This window comes from Trichoderma breve, chromosome 4, assembly GCF_028502605.1.
Source record: "Trichoderma breve strain T069 chromosome 4, whole genome shotgun sequence".
NCBI lineage: Eukaryota > Fungi > Ascomycota > Sordariomycetes > Hypocreales > Hypocreaceae > Trichoderma > Trichoderma breve.
The window spans coordinates 2,505,725-2,524,461 of record NC_079235.1 but is presented as its reverse complement, the minus strand read 5'-3'; the positions used below and the strand labels follow the sequence as shown (position 1 = coordinate 2,524,461).

The following is an 18,737-nucleotide window of genomic DNA, read 5'->3' as shown; positions in this document are numbered from 1 at the left end:
TCCCCATCCGCCCCTGCTCCAACATCTCTCGCCTTCTCCCCCATCGCGTGCAAAAGCCACTCTCGTTGCTTGCTTCATGCCTGGATGCCTTACCACTAGCGGGCTCTCGAGGTATAAATACCCATCAATCCACCACCCTCCCCTTTTCTCCGAGCATAACTCCTCAACCCAATCCATCACGTCCCCAGACACTCGACACTCCTTTTGCAACGCGCCATTCGTTCTTTCTTTTCTCCACGCTCACTCCTGTTTGACAGCCTTGACGCTTAACCCACACCTTCATTACCAGCATGGAGTACCCCACGAGCTTCGACCTCTCTCCCGCTGCCGCCGGAAACCCACAAGAGCCCAACACCGAGGGCAAAGGCCTTGCCATCCGGAAGCCATTCGCAAGCGTGACCAACGCTATTGGGAACCCTGCTTTGCTCTCTCTCTCGCAGCCCGGGAGGGAGGACGTCCAAAACAAAGGCGGACCGGCCACCGATGCTGGCCACAGCCAGAGCACACACACCACAGATACCGATGGTGTCGTTGGCAGCGGAGGCGTCGACGATGCCAACGGTGGTGCCCGTGATGACCTCTCGCGGCCAAACGTCCAAACACTCCCGGCTGGTTTGGCCGCCATGGATCGCCCTACCGGTGGTGCCGGCAAGACCTCTACCAGTTATACCAATGCAGATGGTATGAGTATCTGTAGCATGGGCACTTCAGACTCCAAGGCTGGCGATTCTGCGTACGGCACAGCCAACGATCCTTATGTCGACCATGAGGTCTCGCATATAGCGCCCTGGGTTCAGGATGACCTCAGTAGTCTGCGCAAAGAGTAAGCAATTACTCTTAACCAATTGGATTGGACGACAAGCATACCTGAAGACGACACCATTGCCAACAATTGTCGTTCCGGCAGTCGTTCAATCCCAACTCAAAGACACGTGCCTGTGCCGACACTGTCTCATATGAAATCCGGAGCAAGGGACAGTAGCGTCTCAGTCCTCTCGCACATGAGAGCTGAGACACGCATTTGCCCGCTCCAACACGGAAAACATCAAAAGAACACAAAGAGAAGGAAAATCAACCACCACTAAGGGATAGAAGGAAATATGGAAGAATATGCGCGGAGCATCGGTCCGATGCTACTCGTCCTGACCGTCTTTCTCCCCTACTCCACATGCACTAATAAGGGTTTCCCTTGCCTCGGCCCTCCAATCTGGTCTAGTTAATGTCTTGAGTCGCCGTATTGAATACCGACGGACGGCGACTCATGGCCAGATAAGAAAAAAAAAGTCAGGGGAAGAAACGATTCACACGTACGATATGGGAGGATGACTGATGATACGCAAGGATGGCATGTTTTTGGATTACTCTCAAGTTATATCTGCTAAAAAAAAAATACGGGCGATTTATTTGGTAGTGCTATGGGTATCGGGTCGGGCATCAGTACTCTTTTATACCTAGCTAGCTACACACAATGGCACACCAATTAATCTCCTCATATGTGCTCGGGCTGCATTCAATTCAATTTTAATGCGTTGTGACCCTATGAAACCATCCTCTCAAGCGCAGACGCCGGTGACACTTAAAATCCCGTGCCTCACAGCACGGCAATTTGCCGGGGCGCAACTACTATCGCAAGGAGCGCATCATGCATATTAGTGCCCAGGTGCCCAATCGATATGTTACTCACAAGCCATGCAACCAGCCACAGATGTTGAGGAAATGACAGAGTGTGACGACAGGATTGAGTGCATATTCAATCACAATCAACGGCTGAGTGCTTCGAGTACCTTGGCAGAACGTGATGAGGCAGAGAGAGCCCCTTGCAGGGTACATCAATTGACGCATTGAAGCTAGAGAGCAACCATGACAGATAGGATTTAGGCGAATATCCAGTATATAGAGTTTAAGTTGCCCGCACTTCAATCTTTACGAAGACTTTCTTTCCCCTGATAGATTTGCACCTAGTGGACATCACAAAAGCTGATATCTAGGAACAAGCTTTCGTATCTCCAAACTCTGCTGGATTCCTCGTACCTGCACACGAGCGACAAACGTCTTACCACGTGTACGAGTACGTAGCCTCTGCTTATGTTCCCGATTTTCGCTCCGAGCACGGATAAAGAAACGGCCCCTTGCGTCAGCTTATTATGATATCAGACCGTTACAATCGGTCAGTTCCTGCATCGATCCGGCCTGTCAATCCGTGTGCGACGGTTCAATCTCATCCAACGAGAAACGGCGAACTCGCAGCCCACCCCAGTCTTCTTACACTAAAACGTAGACGTACATAGATCAACAGACAAATCACGTTTGCACACAGCATCAAAATAGGACATCGTCGTGTAGATCCCCCAAGTTAAAGAAGAAGAAAAAGTAAAGAAAAAAACGGGGGATATAATGCATTAGTATACCACTAGAGTACATGCAGGGGCTGACATTATCGTCAAAAGAAGAGTAGGTAGTATTCCATGCAATCGTCAATAAATAGGAAAAAAGTTGACAGACGCCGGGAATACGTCACCCTCCCCTTCTTCCATCCATTTCCTAACAACCTGCCCTGCTGTATGAAGAAAAAAGCAACACAACAACGTAATCTTGCCTCAAGATATTAAATTTAACCGTGTACCAGAGAAAAAATCCTTAATGCGCAAAAAATAAGGAGGGGACTCCCGCTCCCCCCATGCCTCCTATCCACAAAATTAAGAGAAGAAGGCAATGGCGAGGGCAACGCCGGCAACGAGGGCGAGGGGAGAAGAGAGGCGGCCAGCGGCGCTTCCGGGAGGAACAGTGGTAATGGCGGGGTTTGAGGAAGTAGAAGCAGCAGTGGTTTGTCTTCCTGTAACCACAAAGCGACATCGGTTAGCGAGGTTCTGAAGCGAGCTTTGTACGAGGCAAACAAGGACAAGTTTTGCCGAGAAGTCAAAGAATACGTACCAGTGGTGGTTGTAGCCGCGTGTGTGGGAGCAACCGTGGTGGAGTTGTGCTTGGGGGGGATGGAAGAGTGGGCGGTGGTGCTCGAGGCCTCCTCGGTGGTGGAGTGAGCAGTGGTTGACTTGACCAGCGTGGTGGAGTGCTCCTTGGTGGAGGAAGCCTTGGTGCTGGTGGGCTCAGCGGTAGTGGTCTCGGAGGTGGGAGCAGCCGTGTTGGACTCAGCAGCGCTGGTGGCAGATGAGGCGCTGGAGACGGCCTTGCCGCTGCCCTGGTAGGAGAACTGCTGGCTGTAGTTGCTCTCGCCGCTCTTGTCGGTGATCTTGAAGCTGTAGATGCCAGAGGGGATGTCCTCCAGGGTAACGGTGGTGGAGGAACCAGTGGCAGAAGCTGTCGCACAGTCGATTAGCAATTTGTTTGGCAACCTGTTCAATGAGGAGAGAAAACTCACAAGCAAGAACCTTGACGTCCTTCAGGTTGGTGCTAGCACCAGTCTGGAGAACAATCTCGCAGCCAGAAGAGCAGCCAGAGTACTCGAGGGTAAAGGGCTTGCCCTCCTGGACCTGGAAAGCAGAGTTGAGGAACTCGGGCTTGGCGAGAGCGACGGCGGCAAAGGCCGAGATGGCAGCGACAGAGTACTTCATTTTGAGTTGTTTGAAGGACGCGAAATAAATTCTGAACGAGAGACGAGAAGAAGCGTTTGACTGATGCAGGAAGAAATGGTCAGTTTTTTGTTACGTCGATCAAGCAGCGAGTATGATGTGACTGGTATGTTGGTTGAGGAGGAAACCAAGTTTCGGGAGGAAAGCATAGGAATGAGGACGATGAAACAACAGGAGGCAAGGACTGGGCCGTTTACAGCTGGCAGACGCGCATTCCGTCCGACAGACAGCCGCCGAACGGTTTCAACTGTCTTCAAACCATTGCCACTGCCTCTTCACCATTCAGCTGGCAGGCCATTGATACAGGCTCAGCTGCAAACGCTGTAAAGCAAGCCCACCAGAGTGGATTCTGTCATTGCGGAGTTGCTGGCTCGACCACGATGGACATAATTGACAGCATAGACAGGAAGAGGAAGGAAAAAAGAAAAAGGGCAGGGGTAGCTGCGCGCAGGCGATCGATCTCGTGTGAATACGAGGAATCGATCGCCTTTTCTTGTCTCCATCTCCAACCAAAGACAGCAACTAATACACAGACACACAACACCGCAACAGGAAACTCGATAAAAAGATGGAGAAAAAACTTACACTCAAATGAAACAAGGGCCTAGAAAGCGAGTGATCAGGCAAAGATGGCGAGCAAAGAAAGCAGAATCAAGAAAAAAAGAGCAGAGCTGGCCGGAGCAGGACGGCAACGGGTAATTAAGTCTGAAGCAGACAACGCCAGGAGTGGAGCGAGCAGGCGGCCTGGAATTGGACGAAAAGAGCCCCCCCAGGAGGCTCCATTCCCAGCATCTCGTCTCGAGCAGGGGGCGCGGGAATTGGAGGGGGCCGAGCGCAGCCGCCGTGGTGTTAGCGATCAGTCCCAAATCGCCCATCACGGCCTGCCTGGGGGGGGTTCCAAGGTTGTGCTTGGATTAGCGTGCTGCATCAGACCTTGAAGCTTCGACTGCACTGGAGTTTTCACGTCACTTGCTGCAGTGCTTTGCAAAGTGGGCCTATCAGCACCGCCCAGGAACCCCTGGCCAGCCCTTCAGCCCGCCCAGCGCCACCCACTAGCGGGCAGTGAGCTTTAGCAGCTCGAGCAGCAATCTTGGAACCTGTATGGATGGACAGCACCAGACCTACCAGAGACTAGCAGGCCCTCAGCGGCTCGACGAGTAAGATTGAATCGCGGGCTTCCACTCAATGGAGTTGAATGAGGTTCCAGGCACTCGCAGGCGTTGCGCAAGGCCAAGCTTTTGTGCCCCCCGGGAAATAACATCAACCTGGCCTAGCGCCGTGTCCACTGTTCCTGGGCTGTCTGTCATTCCAATCTCGCCGGGCCATCAAATTCCACCGGGTCAATGCCAGGCGGCTGCAACGGCACGGCAACAAGAAGAAGCCCTGAGAAGAAAAACAGTGAAGAGATTGGAGCCAAGAGATTGAGAGAAGAAGCGCCTGAGTCAGCACCTTGCACAGAGCTGGAGCAAGTCAATAGTAGAGGTCGACGGCAGTATCAATAGTACATCAACACTGCTGTCAAAACTTGCACTGTAGCAGGTACACACACCAAGACGCATGCACAAGGCAGCGAAATTGGCGCCATGGAGTCTTGGGGAACCGCAATCCTACGCCTCGCTTACAGCTTTTCTGCTCGTCCTCTCCATCTCTCCATCTCCATATTCGTGTTTGTGTCATGCAATCCAATGCAATGCAAGAGCCTTTTCGTTTCGGCGTGAGCCAAAAACGAGCTTTGTCCATGTCATCAAAAGAAACTCTGAGCTGCCGGCGCCGACAAATCAACTCCCAGGGCCAATGGCGACGGCAGAAGCGTCACCCTTTTGGCTCCAATCCGGCCGCCACACTTTGTCGATAGCTCATTGCCACAATTGTGTCAAATACGGGATTTACTTCAGCGCGCCATTGACTTTTTTTATCGACTTCGTGTTTTTTAGAGGTTCGTGTAGACCCGGGTCCATCAGCATCGTCATCCGCGCCATATGCAGCCTGAAAAGCTTCTTTTTATGCTCCCCTCTCTCTCGCGCGCGTTGCCTGTCTCCTTGCCTCTCCTCTTCTCGCCTCACTTCAGACAAGCTCAAGCTTTCTTCCGCTCAGGCCGTTTCGCAACTCACTCTTGTCATGTCTTAAGTCCCACTGCGGCCTGGAAAACACCCCCCAAATGCAATCCCGCAATCAAAAGCCAACCAACAGCCGAAGCATCCCATCCCATTGATCCCATATATTTCCCAACCATCACAAAGCCCAATTGCTCTAGCCTTTCCCCTAAAGCCAACCCGCCTCGCGCAGAATAATGTACTCCACTCAGGCCCCAATTCATGCCCCTGTCCGGCTCATTCCCAAACGGGCAATCTCCAGCACCAAAAAACGCCTTTATAGCGTCCGCGTCGCGATCAGCAGCCCATCCAATGCAATGCATTTCGGCACATTTCCCAAGAGAGCACAGCACCTCACGCACCTTTGTGATGTTGGTTGATTGAACTTTTCGTGAATTCTCCATTCGTCTGAAGTTCCTCATCATTGCCTAAAGTCCCGTCAGAGTTTCGACACAGCCCGCTCCCGCTCCACAACACCAAACCCACGAAGACTTATGCAAAGCTCCTCTTCCATCGCAACCTTCACGCAGATATGTCATCGACTTGTTCGCCATATTCCCCACGAACATAGCACCACGAGCAGGCATCATCCCACTGCACGCAGCCCATAGCTGAACTCTGAATGCGCAAACACGAATCCCCCATCTGCACGTTACGCGGCCCTAATACGTAACAACAACATCATGCTTTTCTGCCCTCTCCCCATCCCCTTTCATCCTTTGGTGAGAACAATGCAAAACGAACGCAACAAGAGGCAATCATGACATTCTACCATCAGCCGTCCTTCCCCCTCCCCCAGCCGATGCATCGAGGCTGTGCTCGCCCAGGTCGCTCGCTCATCCACCGAAATCACATCACTAGCCAGAAAATCAATAACACCAAAAAACAAGGCCCCCCTTTTCCCTCTTTTAACTCATCCAATAGCTTCATCAACAACCTTCAGCTCCGCCCCCCTTTTTTATTACCTCATCTTTTTTATTTCTGTTCCACAACAAGCTTGTTTTCTGTCCCTCAACTAGTAGTATACTCGTGCTGTAGTAATTTGTATCGCTCTCCCATTTCCTCTTTTGCCAAATCGGCGTGCCTCTCCTCTTTCCCCGAGCAAACCCCCTGTCTCTCTTTCATGCTCAGCCATCCCCGCAAAATCTCCAAAAGAGCGTCAAGAGCCCAAGCCCATTGGGTCCTCGCTTGGAGGGGAAATCCTGTTCCTGTCTCACATTCCGTGTGGAGAAGAGTAATCGATAGGCAATCTCCTGCCCCCTACCCGACTCCACCACTGCGTCAGATGGCGGCTGTTCTGGATGAGGATGGATTCAAGTTTGTCTTTTCTGCTAGTACTCCGTAGCGGACTATGTACTCGTAGTACCTGTATTCGTAGTTCCGGTACTTGTAGTAGTAGTAGTACCTTCTTTAACAATGGGCCACCCCAACAGGATAGATTCCCGCCGCAAGTTCCAGATATCCTTCTCTGTAAGAAGAACATCAGGATACTGATGCTTCAGCACCTCAATGATGCCCCTCGCCGAGAGATTTGAGTGATGCAGCAGCGCCCTAATAATGGTCTTCTGGGCATCCGTCAACGCACCACGCCGGTGCTCCGGAAAGGCAATAGGAAGGTCCGGTTCGTGATTATGCTCGCCACAAAGAATCCCCGGCACCCAAAGATCATCCGAGTCCTTCCTCTGCACAATCTTCATCTTGAACGGGCACCCCGTGCGCTTCGTCGTGGACTTTCGCAGCCCTGCAGACTTTGGTTTGTACGCGCCGTTCCCGCGCACGCAGGCAATGTCATAGCGACGCGGCTTGCCGTCCTCGTAGCAGGACGGCCGCTTCTTGACCATGGCGAAGCCTTCGTTGCGCGCGTGGGCCTGGAGCGCTGTAAAGGCCTCGTCTGATGTTGCGAAGTGCTTGTCGGTTGGGGGAGGTTGGAGCGGCATTTTTTTTGGCGAAGAGGATTTGATTGGGTTGGATGTTCGTTGATTTCTGTGAACGCGTTGTCGACTTCGCGATACAGTAGCTGTAGCCACTTAAAGGGGTTGAATGATACCATTTCTATCTCGATTCAGCAAACGCTACACATAGGTACATTGATTTGCTAACTGTAGATAATGAATTCTAAGTATCAAAAAGGTACACTCTGACTAGGTAGTTTAGCCAGCTTACCCCGTCCGAATAGGGTGGGTCGCCAGTAATTGTTGCTAGAGGCGAGTTTCTTAGTCGAAAAATGCTCCCGGCAGTGCCAACATGAAGCGATAGTTTGGTTGCCACCGAGTAATAGTTCCGTTCCATTTATTCTTGTTGAAGCTATTGCCATCAAATCAAAACCGTAAATGCCAAAGTGTCTCAAAATAGACGCCACCACTTTTCGCCCTGGAAAAAAGAAAAGGAGAACTTGCCGTGCCGCCAGGAGATCGGCACAAGCATGAGGTGGCCATGACGGACACACAGGTTTAACTCATTGGCTTGAATACCAGTGACTACGGCTGCAATTGCAAGGTTGATCCCGCCTTGCAATCAATGTGAGCGTCCATTTCATGGTCCTTCGGTCCCGTTGGCGGCTTAGCGCTCGTCGCCCCCCATGGCTCTTCTTTTCCATTGGATATGGATGATAATAAAGCGAGAGCCAACATTTTCTCCATTCTCTTTTATAGATGAAGGACACACAACATCACGCTGAAAACACATGCCATCTCATTGCATCAATTACTACTAGGCCATAGCTGTATTTACACAATGCCGACCTAGCCATCGGTACAATCATGAATGTCCTTGACACATTCCCTCCGCCCTTGCCTCACTACATGTTTTTTTTCCATCAGCTACCAGCTCAGCTGATTGTTCATTATTCGGCCAGTCCCTAACTCGCTCGTTATGCCAGCACATAAAGAAAAATGGAGATAATAGATACGATGATGAATTCCAAATCTTGGAGCACTGGGTATTTTTTTGGGTGAATGAAAAATGAAGGATGACGCGTTTAGTGCTCCAATAGACGCAAGCTACCCTGAACGACGACGTTCTCGAGGATAGATCCCGGGGGAATGTCAATGGTGCTTCCCTCGGTCGCAACAATGATGACTGTGCCCTTGAGCGTCACGCCACGGCCCAGGTTGACGGCACCGGTGATGGTCAGGTGGTCAAGCTCCAGCACCTTGGGGATGGAGGGGATGTGCTTCTGGAAGTCGGACACCTTCTTGAAGTCGCTGCCCAGCTTGATCAGAGGGGCGTCGCCGAATCGGGCAGCGCTCATCTGGAGCTGGCCGTGCTTGAGGGTGTACAGGTCAGACTTGACCAGCATCAGGTCGGAGCACGTCTTGACGGGCAAGAATCGCCGACGGGGAACGTTGACACCGTGGGCGTTGTTGAAGTGGCGGATGGCGGCACCGACGGCCGTCTCGAGCTGGAGGATGGAAATGTCCGACTCGCCCTTCTTGTCGCCGGGGATGGTCTTGCCGTTGGGGATAATCTCCATGGCCAGCTCGTTGTTCTCCACGACACGCTTGATGGCGCTGAGGTTCAGCCAGATGTTGTTGGTGTTGAAGTACTTGAACTTCTTGATGGACTTGAACTCGTTGACGTGCTCCTTGGGCACCTGGGCGATTTCGAGCAGGCGGACGGATCCCTCGTAGTCAATGATGGTACCACCCTTGACGTCGGCCTTGGTCTTGTTGGTCAACTCCATGATGTACTCGGCCTTGGTCTCAACCATGTGCTGGAGAATGCGCAGGTCGACGACGGCGCCCAGGTTGTCGACGTTAGACAGGAAGATGATCTCGATGCCGCGCTCCAACAGCTGGTCGAGGATGCCAGAGTTGTACAGGGACTCGAAGACGTCACCGTGTCCGGGAGGATACCACTCGGTGATGGACGAGTTGAATGACTTGGGGACGGGCAGCAGCGAGTCCTTGTAGATTCGGGGGTATCTTGACTGGTTGAAGGTGAGGATGTCCACGTTGTGGCCCTCGTACTTCTTGATAATGGCAGCGGTATCATCGTTGGTGTTGAACGAGTTCATCAGGATGAAGGGCACGTTGACGCTGTAGGTGCGGTTCAGGTATTCAATCTGACGGACAGACAGGTCGAGGAAGGACATGCCGTCACGGACCTCAATGACGGACTTGGGTCCGACGCAACCCATGGAGGTACCCAGACCTCCGTTGAGCTTGAGGACGGCGAGCTTGTTCAGGAACTGGACGGACTCAGTGTTGGCAAGGTCCTCGTAGTCAACGACCTGTCCCTGGGCGGGAGGGGCAATACGGTCCCAGTCACTATAGCTCTTTTGTCAGCAACCCTCGTCGCATAGTATCACTGGGGAAGAGAAAGAGGGGGTTATAAAACGTACACCGCATTTCCCTTGGCCTTGTCGTTGAGGTATCGTCGGAACAGGGCAAAGAAGTTGTCCATCTCAGTCTCGAACAGCTAAAAATGCCAATGCATTAGCAGAGCTGCGCAACGCCTTGGTTGGTATATCATTATTTCTAACCTTCTTCTCCTTGGGGTCCTCGACGGTCTCGGCGAGGTTGGTCAGGGCATTTCGCATCTGGGCAGCAGCGACGTTGGTCGAGGTGTTCTCGAAAGCCTGATTATGATCGGTTAGCTGGAGCTCACGAAGCACTTCGCTGGGAGACATTTTGAAAGTTCGGTCATGGGAAGAAAGAAAGAGACAAAATCAAATCGTGCTGCGGGCAAGATGAAAGAGGGAAGAGAAGATGCTGTTGACATAGGCAGAGCTTGGCTGGCAGTGATCAGATGCACCATTTCTGCGAACCCTCAGCAATCAGGAATGCCATCACCTGATGGCAAGTGCACAAAAGACGTCAGGTAGCTCCCGCGGCCATTTAGTTTTTCCCAAGGGCTTTTTTTCCAAACTCAATGGCCATGTCGCCTCGCCAGCTGGCGTGGTGCGCGCATTACCATGACCAAGGCACAGCCATGAGGGGTACCGTCATCAAGTCAGACTGAGGGGAGCTCCCCATAGCTATACCGCCAAAGCGCGAGCTAGCTGTCTCTTCTCTCGTCACAAGGGCTCGCATCGCAAGTAAAGACCAATGTCACGACGGTGACGAGCAACAGACTGTAGAATGAAGGAAACGAGGGGCTACTTGCCATGTGACTGCGAGTCTTGCCATGGTGACGCTGCTCAAAGCCGTTGTCTTCGGGGTTTGGCATGAGGTGCGTTGGCAGAGCGCTCTTGACTCCCGCCATTGTGATTGTGATTGAGTGTGTTTTGTTTGCTCGAGTGTTTGCTTGTGAGACGAGCTCGTACGCGTCGATTTGCGGCGATTCGCAGCTTTTAATAGAAAGGCAGATTGAGATGGAGGTTGGTTTGGTTTGGCGGTTCGAGAAGGGGGGAGGTATCAGGTCTTAAGGTGGGGTGGATGATGGACTGGCGGGGTGGATTTGAATTGAGCTTTGCCCCAAGCAGGATGTTTAGCCAATCTAGCACGACCCAGTTAATTACGCTGCTGTTGCATGTGCTGGTGCTGATTGTGATTGATTCTGTCGTGTTGACGTCAATCAGTGACGCCCGCCAGCAGGCTCACGGCATCTTTTGTTGCAAGTATGATGGTTGAGGGGGCGGGATCGAGATTGAGGCAATACGTACGAGGACACAACAGCAGCTTTAGCTCCCAAGGCTTTGCTACACAGATTCTCCGGCAGGATCAGGATTATGGATGAAGAGAAAAAAAGAAGCAATTCCTATGTCCACAGATCGACGGCAGAACCTCTGGCTTTAACAGAAACGGGGCAGCCCCTTTATTATTGGGTCAATGGCTGTTGCTGCAACTTTTGACCGTAATTTCTGGATCCCATCGTTGCTGTGCTGTGCTGTGTCGTGTCGATTCCCCTGAACAACCACGACGCTCCACCAGCATTTCGCATCGACCTACTAGCAGAGAGCCCGCGCAACTTATCCCGGCCGAATCCCCTCGCTGTCAGGAGCCCAAAGGCCGGGGGTTGAGGGGACCACCAATCATTCGGGGCTGAGCCAGACCGTTTCTCTCCTACTCCTATGCTTCCAGGTCAAGTCTATTTTTCGCCGCCAGGTCGGAGACAAGAGGCCCGGGAAAAAGCCTGTTCTGAATGCCATCCACTTTGCACAGTGAATGGGAGGTGGGATCCGCAGTTCAGCAATGAACCCCGCCACTTTTTTTTTTCTTTTTTCTTGTCTGCCTGGTTTCACGGCCCAAGCTTATTAACTAAGTGGCCAATTGTGTGAGAGGGTGGTGTTCATGTTCTCTTTGAGCTTGGCACATGTACCTGTGCCGCCGTGCCAATCGGTTCCCAACAGAATACCACGCTTCAGCTGCTTGTGTGAGGGATTGAGGGGAAAAGAGGCAAAGCGAGAGAGAAACTAGACAAAAGTGTGTGTGGCAGAAGGAGAATTTTTTTTATCCCTCTGCTATCATGAGCTTTGGTTTCTATTATTCTCACTGCATCTCGTGTTAGGGGTACCTCGCACATGTATATATGCACGACGATATGCATCGGCGCCCAGATGCGATACACAGGCAGCGGCAAATCATGACGATGCATGTTGCGTCTGGCTGCCCAAAGGCACTGCCATTGGGCTGCGTGCCCATGCTGTAATCCCTCAAAGCAGGCAAAAATCCCTCGACTCCCAACGAGATTGAAGCTCTAGACTCTGGCCATGGACGGGTAAGGGCCAAAAAGGAGTCGTGTACTTGAAAGGTTCAGGCACAAAGTCATCAGTCGCACGGGTGACATGTCTCTTTTTCTTTTCTCAGACAACGTTCCGCAAGGTTCATCATCTGTATCCTTACTCAGGCAAGGTACTAACGTCTGCTAGTCGGCACTACTGCCGGCTCTGCTCGGTAGAGGTCATCCGGAAAGCCTCCCGCCTGGCTGAAGACGGATGTGTCCTGGTACTTGTGGCAGCAGCAATCGCGTGGTTTTCTCTCTCTTCAATCCTTTTCTGCATACTTCATATATTAATATCGCGACTGAATCCCAATCCCAATCCCAATGTCTCTGGAAAGAAAATTGCTCAACTCGGAAACGGGACTCTAGTTAGGCATCGACACATTACCACGATACGACCTCCGTATCAGCTCCGGACCTCCTATAACGGCCCGGTTTGGCTCCAAACACGTGGGGTTAAGGGAGCATCGGCATTGCTCGGAATCAGCTCAAACAGCATTGGGCAAAAAGAAAGAAACGGGAAAAAAGGGAGGTACTTTGCAATATCTCGTCCATTAGCAACAGACGAAAGAAGAAGGAAAAAAAGCAAATATGGTCATGCAGAATATTGCTACTGTTTCGCTAACAACAGGTTTGGTCCACTGCAAGAAATGACGATAATTTCCCGCTGTAGCTCCGCCTCTGTATAAACTTGTAGCATCGAACGACGGTGCAAAACGCCAGTCTCCAAACGGATTCTCCTGACCAGGGGTGGACGGTGAGAAGAAGAGAGAAGGCTTCTATTTACAAATATCAGTGCAGAGTGCTTCTTCTTCAAAAAGAAACTACTTAATCGGCCTTGTTCCCCCCCGTCGTGGAGACTGGAGAAGAAGATAAAGTCAAGGTTGCAGATGGCCATTTTCTTTATCGCTGCAACGCCATTCGGCTTACATAGTACCAGACGCCACAAGAGGCCCCATAGATAGGATCCCGTGCCCCCAAGAAAATGGAACTGGAGAGCATTCCAGCGGGCCTCGACGCCCATCAGTGCCGCTGCAACCACTAAACTACGCCCTGTAGCGCCCTGTAGCCAGCCACTCAGACCCCGTGGCGGCACGCCGGCTCTTGAATGGCCCGTGCCCCCAAGCATTCCGAATTTTCCACGACAACGTTGCATCTGATGCAAAAAAGAAGTCAAAGGAAACATTTCCAAGCGTTACAAGCAAGAGTCCGCCCAGATAGTGCCAAAACGGCGTCATTTGCACCAATGCACATGCGCCGTTGGTGAGTCCGCGATGACACATTCCGGAGCTTCCAGTTTGCGCACTGCGGTGGAGTCGAATGTTGCAGAGATTCATGTGCCCTGATGGAGAATCTTCTGGCACGAAACGAGCAAACCGTTTGCTTCTTATATCGCCATGTACCCCGCGAGTCCCTTTCTCACCCTCTTGAATGCTTCATGACACTGAGCAAGCCATCTCTGAAGAAACCCGGGATACCCTGCTGAGACCTTGTTCTTTGTTATTACCCATATCTCGAAGCTTATCGTGACGGGCAGAGTGGCAACGTTTTCCGTTCCGGTTCCGGAATCCCACCTCGGCGTTCTCCGGCCCACAACTCTCCATCTCCCCGTGTTTCTCAACGCCAGCACCTGGGAATATCGTCAACAAACTTTAAACCCAAAATCACAACAAACAATGGGTTCCCTCAACATCACAATCACCCTTCCCAGCGCCAGCCTCCCCTTCTGGCACATCAACGTCCCCGAGACGGAACGCACCACCCAGTGCCCGCCGTACCTCGTCGGCCTCAATCCCAAAGACCTCCGCACCGTCTCCACGCCCGACTCGGAGTATCGCACCCAGACATGGGAAGAAGTCAGCTACCTCATCCGGACAAACAACCTGGAGCGGTTCCAGCGCGTGCCCTCTGACCTGCGCCGCTACAAGGCCTTCACCTACCGCCTGGGCAAGATCCACGGCAGCATCGCAAACTTTGTCCTGAGGGAGCGCCTGCGCTGGGACATGCCCGTCGTGGCCCGCGGCGCACCCTTCCAGCACGAAGACGACTTCAAGATCCTGCACAACGACTGGCCGTACGGTCTTGATCGCCGCATCGTCCACCTGGTCGTCTGGACCAAGTTTGAGCTCAAGGCACGCTCTGCTACGGGGGACTTGACGGACAAGGCGAGGAAGGAGATTGACGACTTTGTGACCAAGACGTTCCGATCCCGAATGCCCGCCAACACGGTGAGTTGGGATCACCCCCTCCTCTTGTGGTAATTTTATCTCTGATTGACGTTTTTGCTTGTAGGTCATGTGGTTCAAGAACTGGGCAGCCTTGAAGTCTATTCATGCTGTGGAACACTTCCACGTCATGCTCTTTAACCCAGATCCTGAGTTCATCAAGGAAGTGACCAACGGCGATGTGCCTCAGTGCGACAAGGCCGACATTTAACGAACATGCCTGATGATTGAATGACCATTTTCTTTTTTCTTATGTTTTTGATGATTTTGATGTATGGATAGAATAGACTGGAGTTTTCATGTCCTTCGTTTACAGGATAGAGGTTTGGAATTACAAAATACTTAGATGGTAGATTAAACGGAACCCAAGGCATTATTAGACCGCATAGATCATGGCGCACAGCAGGACTGTGTACCATCTCATCAAGATAGATTTTCATTTATAATTTAATACCCGTATATGAATTACGTATCTATTCGTGTCCGTGTCGTTGAATCCCGTCATCAGTCGCATTATATAACATCATACTGTTCAAAATGTTACTACCTTGTAGGGTAATTCGGACAAAAGAGCGCTAACAGTGTGCATAACTCCAACGGGCCACCTGCATTACCACGGGAAAAAAATACAAATCAGAAGAAAATCAGAGAGCAAAAATGCGCAAGATAAGACCTAGAATAAAGTAGAATATGCTGGGAAACAATGCGGCTTCAAGCCACCGATAAGGCCATGTTTCAGCCAAATTCTAAATTGTCTCGCCTTGCGTGGCACTTTGTTCCCTTGCATTGGCCACAACGTTTTTTCGGTTGCACAGCCAGACTTTCTTTTCGCTGGCCCTCTAACCCCGCCTTCGCTCCCATTTTCCCTCCTTCTCTCACCGTCTCAGTGAGCCAGAACAGAACAGACCGCTTGCATCACCAGAGTAAAACGCCAGACATACGAGAAATTGACGTGGAATTCATTGCCTTTGCAACGCCCTGAGAAGAGAGACTTGGTTCACGGCCTGCTGAGGAGAGAAGCTCTCAAACGTGGAGGAAGAAACAGCGTCAGCTCGGCAAAACTCTGACTTGCTGCATCCCGCAAGGCCGTGACGGCCCAAACACCAAGAAAAGGAAGGGCGTCGATCTTGCTTATTCAACACCCACCTCACTCATAGCTTGCTGCCCCAACTCTCAGCTGCATATAAGCCGGGGGAAGACAAGACAGACATGGCGGACCTGGAGCCAAACTGGCGTGTCCGCTTCCTGGCAGGACAGCCTCCCGCCATAGTGAAGGTTCGGAATCTTCAGACATCCATTGAGGGACCATCCGATGCCTGGAACAGAAAAGGAAAACCGCAGCCGCTGAGCGTCTCCGCCTCCGTCATGCTCAAGGAGGCCTTCGACGGGTCATCTTCTGCCGACAGCGTGCAGGCCGATACCGTTCACTACGGCTTGCTCAGCAAGGCGATATTGGCTTCACTCGAGAAACAGAGCCAGCACGCAGGAGAGTCAGGATCAGGCGACACAGCTAAGAAAAGTCAGTTTTCAAGTTTACGAGACATCGTCAACACCATCTGGGAGGATCTCACCGGTCAGGACTGCAACGGAAGGGCCAAGGTGACGGATGAAGATTCAGAGGCCCAGACCTCGTTTTTGAAACCATCGACGATTCGATGCCTCGAGCTCACCGTGCACCTGCCCAAGGCCTCACTGCTGGGAGGCGGCGTGAGTCTCACCAGAATAGCCCTCTTTGGACGAGATGGCGAGTCAAGACCTCAACCAAGAGGCCTGAGCCTTAAGATCCATGACTTGAGAGTTCCCACTCTCATCGGCGTCAACGACAATGAGAGGCAGGCCAAGCAGGTCGTTGTTGCTAGTATTGAAATCGACAAGTTTGATATTGACAAAGACATATTCACAATGATAGAAGGAGAGACAGTCAAGGTAAGTTCGAAAACCCCATGCTACGAGCGTAGCTTTCCGAAAGCCGGATACGGGCAGTCCTAGATACTGAGCGGTCAACAGGTCATGAGCCAGTCGTCATTTGAAACGCTTGAAGCGTTAGCCAGCACTCTGGCGAACAACCTTGCCAGCTACTTGCACTCAAATCACACAGGATTCACAAACAGAAAAGGTTGGCCGATTAAGATTGCTCTGGAGAAGCCCATCGCCGTTGTCCTCGCTGACGCGGCCTGCGTGCAACTGAGTGTGAATTCGTCCGAAGTGCTGGGCGCAATTCAATGAGAACTGAACCCACAAACCGTTGTCTTCAACACATAACGCACGGTGACATTGTGATGGAGGCGAGCAAGCATACAATGTATGTTGGACGGGCAGAAGTCGAGAGGAAGAGTCGGTGCTTGATAATCAATACAACCAACGATATCCGTATTTCCTTTGTTCAAGTGACGTGCCAGGTAGGTAGGTCTGGGCATCCTGTATGCTTGACTCGTGTATATCCGTACTCGTACGCTGGTTGGCGATGTTAGCCAGCATATATTGACCCCCCGATCCAACGACCCAACAGCAGCCCGGACGAATGTGTCGATTCGAGAAGTCGCTGCAGCTGCTGAGCCGCAAATGCAACGCTGCTATCGAACCACACACCCCGGACACCCGTAGCACCGTAGCCGGACTTTGTCATCCGCCAAGGCAAAGACTCCCAGCGCAATGTGATTAACCTCATTTCACTCACATTACACTCCTTCATGCCCGTTGGACTAGAAGCCTTCTAGAAAAGCGCCACTTCGGTGTTCCCATGAACTGCGGGATATCACCATTGCATCCCACTCCCGTCCGTATTCTAGTCGGCGTCCTAAGTAATCCTTCCTCCCCCTGTCGACGCCACGCCGCACCAGCGTTGTTGCTCCAAGGCTAGCATCTAGTAATTTCAGGTTAACCTGCCAGAACCACTCTGGGCACGGCACAGAAGCCTAAAAAAAGTGCCATGGAAGCTTCTCAAGCAAACGCCATTCCGTAGCTCCACGATCGGCATAAACCCATTTCCACCCGAAAGGACACAACGCTGGGTGCCATCGGCGTTATGGGCCGCTTCTTGCCATCCGTCGCCCCCCCGAGTGGGCATCTTCTTTCAAGGATCACGACGCCACAAGAGAGCGCCACGCCGCGTGCTTTTTTTTTTTCTCCGCCGCAGCATTAGGAGAAGACTAGGACCAAGTCGGCCATGCTGCCGAAGACAAGCATCGGGGTCCGGCGCCGTGCGCACACAGCTTCATCCTGAGATGTTGGATGAAATTTTTGCTGGGCTCGTTTTCCTCGCGAGACCCCTGGTTGAAGCCTGAAGCCTTGCTGCTGTCTCATGTACATGCAATGGGCTCGGGGACAAGACCTTGAATCGTTCGTGCCAGCAATTTATATGCCACCCTGATGTCCAGCTCGCAGGCCAACACTGTCGTTGGTGGACTTGGGGATACACGTAGATGCAGACTCCATAGAGCCACATGGATCAAGCCGGTCTTATTCCCACCGTTGCAGATCCTCAAAACGATACTCGGCCGCTCTGTTTAGTTAGTTCCGTAGTAAGGAACTTGTCGCTTAAATCGAAGCAGGTGACATCTCTGCCGCCGGTGAGAACGCTTGTGCTGTATAGTAAAACGGCGCTGCTTCGAATCAGCTCCTCTTATCCACATCATGCCGCCTTGTTTTTTCTAGACTGTACTCCTTCTCCGTATTCTTGCACCAGTATTCTCCATAGACACTCCGCAATGCATCACATTTCCACGTAAAAGACCCATCTGTAGCTCCGCGCTCTGGAAGCGGGCCATCTTACTCGCATCACACGTCACGGTACTTCGCACGCACCTGTACTCGTACATATTCTGCGCTCTGTACCTGCATTTGTGGAGCTCTCAGTGTTCACTCATTGGGTGTTATATTCCGTATGCTTGGCCAATCATCACTGTTCAGGGCCAGCTTTCGAATCCATGGCGAGTAAGCATAAGATGGAGGAGAATGCGTCCCGCGGGCACGACTCTGCTTACTCGTCGGGCAATCTCTGCCGAATGAGAAAGACAGCGTTCTGAACCCCCATCTATTCAGCTTATCGACCGTGGTGACATCGGTGCAAATCTCAACCAAGCGAGAAACTAAGCCCGCGTCTAAACGGTGTTCGAGAAACATTAAGGGCCTAAACAGGATAGAAGCTGCCGCTAACAGGGGACGGACCA

The 18,737-nt window shown here is 51.9% G+C and overlaps 6 protein-coding genes across 6 annotated transcripts; 3 read left to right on the top strand and 3 right to left on the bottom strand.

The window, feature by feature from the left end:
- Window positions 1–290: 290 nt before the first annotated feature.
- On the top strand, window positions 291–827 carry T069G_07020 (uncharacterized protein; the record flags this gene model as incomplete). Its single annotated transcript, XM_056174230.1, has 1 exon — window positions 291–827. The coding sequence occupies one exon, from the start codon at window positions 291–293 to the stop codon at window positions 825–827; it is 537 nt and encodes a 178-aa protein (XP_056027809.1).
- Window positions 828–2,696: 1,869 nt separating this feature from the next.
- Window positions 2,697–3,569, bottom strand: T069G_07019 (ser-Thr-rich glycosyl-phosphatidyl-inositol-anchored membrane family domain-containing protein; the record flags this gene model as incomplete). The annotated part of the gene is made up of 3 exons (XM_056174229.1): window positions 2,697–2,833; window positions 2,932–3,315; window positions 3,377–3,569. The coding sequence occupies 3 exons, from the start codon at window positions 3,567–3,569 to the stop codon at window positions 2,697–2,699; spliced, it is 714 nt and encodes a 237-aa protein (XP_056027808.1).
- Window positions 3,570–7,029: 3,460 nt separating this feature from the next.
- Window positions 7,030–7,617, bottom strand: T069G_07018 (FAR1 DNA-binding domain-containing protein; the record flags this gene model as incomplete). Its single annotated transcript, XM_056174228.1, has 1 exon — window positions 7,030–7,617. One exon carries the CDS (start codon window positions 7,615–7,617, stop codon window positions 7,030–7,032), a length of 588 nt encoding a protein of 195 aa, XP_056027807.1.
- Window positions 7,618–8,657: 1,040 nt separating this feature from the next.
- Window positions 8,658–10,885, bottom strand: T069G_07017 (UTP--glucose-1-phosphate uridylyltransferase domain-containing protein; the record flags this gene model as incomplete). Its single annotated transcript, XM_056174227.1, has 4 exons — window positions 8,658–9,948; window positions 10,023–10,099; window positions 10,164–10,259; window positions 10,787–10,885. 4 exons carry the CDS (start codon window positions 10,883–10,885, stop codon window positions 8,658–8,660), a joined length of 1,563 nt encoding a protein of 520 aa, XP_056027806.1.
- A 3,134-nt stretch (window positions 10,886–14,019) lies between these two features.
- T069G_07016 (uncharacterized protein) lies at window positions 14,020–14,779 on the top strand (the record flags this gene model as incomplete). The annotated part of the gene is made up of 2 exons (XM_056174226.1): window positions 14,020–14,571; window positions 14,636–14,779. The coding sequence occupies 2 exons, from the start codon at window positions 14,020–14,022 to the stop codon at window positions 14,777–14,779; spliced, it is 696 nt and encodes a 231-aa protein (XP_056027805.1).
- Window positions 14,780–15,777: 998 nt separating this feature from the next.
- T069G_07015 (dihydroneopterin aldolase domain-containing protein) lies at window positions 15,778–16,794 on the top strand (the record flags this gene model as incomplete). The annotated part of the gene is made up of 2 exons (XM_056174225.1): window positions 15,778–16,494; window positions 16,576–16,794. 2 exons carry the CDS (start codon window positions 15,778–15,780, stop codon window positions 16,792–16,794), a joined length of 936 nt encoding a protein of 311 aa, XP_056027804.1.
- Between the last annotated feature and the right edge of the window lie 1,943 nt (window positions 16,795–18,737).